Raw genomic sequence first — 6158 nt, forward strand, 5'->3', positions numbered from 1 at the left:
GCAGGCAAGTGGGGTGCCCGGGTGATGTTAGAGTCCGAGGGGAGGTCTCCTGGGTAGAGTTGCCAGCCTTGCCTCCAGGGCCTGGAGCTGGTCCTCTCCACGACACGTCTGCCATGGGCAAGTGTTTGTGGGGACCTCAGGGGGCAGACAGATCAGGGTGGGCAGTGGTTCCTGGACCAGGGAGGGCCAGGTGGGTGGGTGGGCCAGCAAACTGCCCACCACCCTTCCTCAAGAGGCCGCCCACAATAGGACCAAGTCAGGGACCAGAGTGTCCACCACAGGTTGTGCCAAGGGAGACGCTGCCCATTGACCATGAGGCTGGCGGTGGTCATTGGCCTGGACAGACCCAGAGGGGCCGTCGCTGTACAGTGCCGTGGGGCACTGTGCAGCAGAACTGAGGTTCAAACCCCAGCTCTTCACCCTTCACCACGACTCTGAATGCTTCTAAGGTCAGGATGGGCTGAGTGACCACATGACAATCGACGGTGGACACTGGGCACTGATGGGCCCAGCCATGGCTGTGCTCACCCTGAGTCTGGCGCACCTAGGGCACCTCAGACAGGCTCCGGGATCTTGTCTGACCCTGGGCAGAATCTTGGGTGCTCGTCACTCAGTCCACTGCTGGGCAAGTCGGCCGTGGGGCCCCGGCCTGCTTCCGCTCCCTGTGTGTCACCAGCCCTGGCCCTCCTTCCCTCTGGAGAGGCCGATGGTCCCCTGCTATGCCTCCTGCTGCTGAACTCACTCCTACCCCTCCATCCCCTCCCCTGACAGCCCTGCCACCCCAAGCAGGGTGGGCCCAGCGGCTTTTAGCGCGTGGGAAATTACGTAAGGGAGGCCACCCAGGGCACGCGAGAGTTCTCACACTCACCCACACTTGCGGAGCACAGGCAGCCACAGTGTGGGGCTCCTGGAGGCCGTCTCCTGTCTCGCTTTGTCTCTGTGTGAAACGAGGATGGGGTATCTCGATGAGAAGGCGGCAGAGGGGAGGCGACTCCGAACCTCCAGCATTGGCCCCCAGCCTTCTGCTCACCAAGCACCCCTGGGTCACACAAGGGAGAAGGTGCCTGAGCCAGCTGTAGTTAGCAAGTCCTGCCAAGACCCCGTGGCCCTCAGCCCACCAGCCCCACTCATGTTGTCCAGTCCTCTGGCCACAGAGCTGGTGGCCTCAGCGATGGGGATGGGAGTGAACCAGCTAGGCTGGTGGTGACTGGGACCTTTTCAAACCTCAGAGCTGCCCTCAAGAGGGACTTCCTGCCAGCGAGCACTGTGGATGGCTGAGCTGCAGGACAGGGACAGTGGCACCTTGGGGCTCTCCTTCTGTGTCGTAAGAGTTGCTGGGAAAACATCCTTGAACTAATGGCTGCCACCCCTCCCCAGGGCAGGACCTGACGGCCTCGGTCACATCTGACCAGTGGGGACCACCTATCCAGGGCACCAAGTAGCCGGCCTGGAGGTGACGGGGGAGAGGGGGTGTGTGCGCACACGCCCCGCCCCTTCCAGATCCTGGGTCCACAGAGGCCAAACACATAGGCGCAGCCTCACACTCTACCACCCCAGGCCGCGGAGGGCGCCTCCCGGAGCCCCCTCTGTGGTGGTCAGAGCCTCTGCCTGACACTGTTCAATGCTCAGAGGAGGTGGGAGGCTATGCAAGGCACCAAGGAGCCCTCACTTCCAGATGGGCCAGCCTCCAGGCCCAGGGAGGCTGGCCCTGCCTGCCCATGCCCACCAGGAAGCCGGCAGGCCTGCGGGGCCCGTGCGTCAGGTGTCACACCTGTTGTACCAGAACTTCCCAGGCCAACTCTTTGCTGCCCCTGAGGATGGGGACGCCCACAGGGACGGAAGCTGAACCTGGAGACAATCCCACAAGATGCCAGGCACCTGCAGTCTCCAGGGCACCCCGGCCTGGAAGGGAAGGCTCGCTACCGCTAGGCCCGGCCTCAGTAGGGCGGGACATTCTCACGTTCTGTCCATGTACAGCCATTGAGCGACCGCATGGGCCCACCTTGTGCCAGGAGCTGGGGACATCCTGTCCTGCCCCAGCCTGTACCTCCTGCTCCTCCAGGGCCCGGTAGAGCTTGGGAGGCAGGCGAGGGGACAGGCCAGGAAGGGACAGGGGGCTGCTGGCCCCACTGCCGCTGGACATAGTCTCCATGTCCTGGTGAGGTAGCTGGAGGCACCCTCTGCCCTCCCAAAGGTGAGCTCTGGGGTGGCCCCCACCCCTGCCCAGTGGCCCAGATGTGAGTGTGGACCAGATCGCTGATACTCGGCCCCCAGTACCTCCTGTTAGCACCCTGGGCATCCTGGTGCGGTGGCTCCCCAGAAGGGAAGGAGGGCCTGTGTCCTCCGCTAGACAAGCTTTGACGCCAGTCCCCAGGGCATGGGCCACGCAGGTTCCCGCCCCCTCCAGCTGCCCTCGCCTGGCCAGGACCCTCGGCCAGACCCCAGACCTGGGTCCCTGAGGCCAGCCTCTCCAGCCCCTATCCACGTGGCTGACTTCGCGACCTGCGTGACGCTGGGAGACGTGGGTTCCAACGACGTGGAGTGTCTGGGGCCTTCTGCCAAAGGATCTCCCCCGACCCCTTGATGACCCTGCCCAGCGCCCACGGAAAATTGCTCAGAGGCAGTAGGCCGGAGACACCCCAGGCTGGTGCTCAGTCTGGGGGCTCTGACGCTGGCCTGAGGAGGGGGTCTGCACACCCGTGACATCAGCTGGTATCACCTCGGAGCCTCGAGTGTGAAGAGGCGCCCCAGCCCCATTCTGCACTTGAGGAAATGGCTCAGAGAGACTGAGTAATTCAAGAAAGGTCACAGCCAGTGAGTGACACAGCCATGATTCCCACCCACACCCTGGTGAGTCCAGGGCCAGTCTTCACCAGGTATGACTTCTCTGTCCCATACGTCACCGGTAGCCATCCGCCCCCTTCCAAAGCCATGAGGCTGGTGACCTCACCCCTGCTCACAGCCACCAGCAGGGCTGGTCAGGAGCGGGGTCCCTCCTACATCCCAGACCAGGTCCTCAGCACTGATGTAGGGTGGGCCTGCCCTGGGGAGGGAGCAGCAGGGCCTGAGCTGACCTCTCAAGCCTGGGACGAGGCTGAGGGACTGGTCGTCGGGGATGGCGAGGCCTCTGGGCCATCCTGGGGACATGTTAGGTCCCCCTGTGGGCCCAGAGGTGGCGAGTTGTCCCGGGGCAGGGGCATTGGGTGGTCCTGCTTCCCGCACACAGGGTCTGGCCTCGCAAAACCATGCCAAGGCAGACGGTCTCATCCTCGCAGACAGGGCGTCCTTAGGCACGAGTGCCATCGCAGTGCGTGGTCTTAGGTGCTGTGTTGCCTTCGTGTGTGGTACGGTCAGTGGTGGCCTCAGTGTCTGACAAGGAGGCTGAGCCATGTGCCTTGGGACACCAAGTGCCATCTCTATACCCAGGCCCCAGGTCATTCCCATGATTAGTGCCTATCCCAGTGGCTGGGCGCTGGCCCTGGGGGACCCCTGGGTTCTAGGCACGGAGGCCCCTGCCCAATGTCCCTTGGCCACAAACAGCTGTGCTCAGAGCAGGGCAGGGTTGAGCTGGGCAGGGGTGGTGAGCAGGCCTCCCTCCTGGGCCCGGCAGGAGGAACGTGAGGGGCAAGGACACAGCAGCGTCTGCCCTGAGGGAGATCTGAGCTTCAGGTGTTGGGGGTCTGCCCTGGGGGTGCAGATTGAACACCCAAGGAGGGCCCAGCCCAACCCAGCTGCTCTTCATCCTCCAGAAATTTGAATCTCCTTGTCCCCGGCCAGGGTCATGGCCCTGGGCCTCTGAGCAAGAAGGCTCAGCCAGGGGAGGGACCCCATCCCTGTCCTCGAAGGTGTCCCTTTCCAGGTCCAGAGGAGGCGTGGCTGCCCCTGGCAGGCTGGCCCCTCCCAGGCACCTTGCCCCACACAGGCCTGTTATAAATAGGAGGCCGCCCGGCCAGTGTTGGGCCACATCCCTCTGTCACCTGCTGGAGCTGCCACTGTCTGGCCACCCGCCACGGGAGAATGGAGGCACCTGCACAGGTACAGGGGGGCACCTGAGGGAGGATCCCCTTCCCACAAAGGGCAGCTATCTCTTGGGGACTCCCAGCCTGAAGTGGAGAGGGTTGTGTGCCACATGTCACCTAGAGCGTGTACGCGTGCGCACACACACACACACACACACACACACGAGGCTCACGCAGCCCTCCTCCGCTGTGAGGCCCCCACTGAGTTGGGTGCGTGTGTGCACCTGTGTGTGTGCTTGACGGGGCCAAGCGCCTGCGCCTCCTCCTGCTGTGTCTGGGGTGGTTGGGACCTGAGCCCCCAGTGCACCTGGGGTCTTCGTTCCCACCTCGGGAAGCCCCAGAGGCTCCAGAGCTCCCCCTGCTGCCCTGGCAGCTCCCGCCGGAGGTGGGGCTTGGGCTGGTCTGGGCTCCAAGCATGGGGGAGGGGAAACGGCATGGTTCCCGGAGTCAGAAAGACCCTTCCAGAGCCCTCTCTGCCTCACCTGCAGCACAGCCAAGGGGCCTGCTTTACCTATGAGCGCTCAGCGTGATCATGGGGACACACATGTGGGCGGAGCTCTGTGCCGTGTAGACCCCACCATCAGCCCCCTGCCCTGTGCTCCTGGCCTTGAGGCCAGAGAGGGGCCCACAAACCCAAGGCCACAGGGTGGGGAGGCCCATACACCCCCTCCTCGTACTGGGCTGGCTTGCTGCAACAGGCATGTTCCCAGAACGCAGAGGAGCAGCCTGCTCGGTGTACCTGGCTGGGCATGTGCTGGCTCAGCCCCCTCCCCAGGTGCCCCCCAGGTGCCCCCAGGCTGTTGGTGGGAGGAGCCTGAGCTCAGGACGCTGCCCCCGATTGCAGGGAGAACTAATGATTCAGCTGAGGATGGGGACAGTGTGGAAAGTCCGCAGGAAGCCCATGCTGTGACTCAGTGCATGTCTCAGGCCAGCAGGCCTGGCTCAGTCAGGGCCCTACGTCCCTGCGCACTGTGGGAACTGGGGGTTTGGGGTCCCTGGGTCTTGGATGCTGGAACCTCCAGGACAGGACTGGGGGCCAGGCAAGCTGGGGCTCTACTTCCTCGGGTCCCCACCACTGGCTGGCCCACCAGCCCCTGGCCCACTTTTCCTGAAGCCCAAGGCCCACGAACAAGGCTTCCCCGGGGAGTCAGCCCAGCGGACGACGCCCCACCCTGGCCCACAATACTGAATGGGACTAAGGCCCAACCTGTGGCCCAGTCGTGGCTACGCCAGTCCAAGCCCAACGCAGCCACACTGCTATGGGGTGGCGCTGGAGGCCACGGAGGCCACAGTCAGGCCTTCCCAGGCCCCCCCATGCTGGGCTCTGTGCCCACGGACACAACACAGTCTCCACCCCACACAAGTCACCTGGTCTGCTCTTCCTAGGAAGACGCTGCCCCATTTGGGGATGAGAGCAGAGACCCACCCAGCCTAAAGCCCACGGAGGAGGCCAGGCAGGGCGCCACGCCTGTGGTATGACATGCCTCAGGAGGCTTCCTGGTGCCCTGTCAAGCGTTGTGGGGATGGCTGCAGGGTCGTCCCAAGTGTGGACAAGCCTCTGACAGGGCCTCTTCCGAGTGTCAGCGACTGGGCTGTGCCCTTGGTGGCTGAGGAACACAACTGTCCTGGGAGTTCCTGGGGACAGAGAATGGAAGTCCGACTGGCCTGGGTGGGGTTCGTGCTGGGCGGCGGGCGGGGTCCCTGCTGAGATTCGCTTCCTGACCGCAGGCTGGAGCATGTGCCGGAGCAGCCGGTGCAGGGCCCAGGACCTGGGGGGACTCCCAGGCCCAGCCGCCACCACCGCCCGAGGAGGAGCGCAGGGAGAGGCGAGTGGAGCTGCACGCCTCCTTCGGGGAGCTGTTCACCTTCTTCTGTGCCAACACCACCATGCACGGCGCCATCCGCCTGGTCTGCTCCAGCCAGAACCGTCTCAAGACGGCGTCCTGGGGGCTGCTGTTTCTGGGTGCCCTGGGCGCGCTGTACTGGCAGTTCGGGCTCCTGTTCCAGCAGTACTGGCGCTACCCCGTGCTCATGACCGTGTCAGTGCACTCGGAGCGGAAGCTCTTCCCATCAGTCACTCTGTGCGACATGAACCCGCACCGGTGAGGGCTGGGGCCTGGGGGGCTGGGGGCCGGGACG

The 6158-nt window shown here is 64.4% G+C and overlaps 1 protein-coding gene across 1 annotated transcript in view; it reads left to right on the plus strand.

Moving 5' to 3' along the window:
• Positions 1-5741: 5741 nt before the first annotated feature.
• The window catches only part of SCNN1D (sodium channel epithelial 1 delta subunit), a gene marked incomplete at its 5' end in the record, with an annotated part of 4078 nt that continues 3661 nt past the window's right edge, over positions 5742-6158 (plus strand). Inside the window, one exon of the mRNA XM_025047897.1 lies at positions 5742-6121. Coding sequence (XP_024903665.1) covers positions 5742-6121 — 380 coding nt within the window. The remainder of the gene's footprint in view (positions 6122-6158) is intronic.

The sequence above is a fragment of the Pteropus alecto genome, unplaced genomic scaffold (assembly GCF_000325575.1).
Source record: "Pteropus alecto unplaced genomic scaffold, ASM32557v1 scaffold700, whole genome shotgun sequence".
NCBI classification, from domain to species: Eukaryota; Metazoa; Chordata; class Mammalia; order Chiroptera; family Pteropodidae; genus Pteropus; species Pteropus alecto.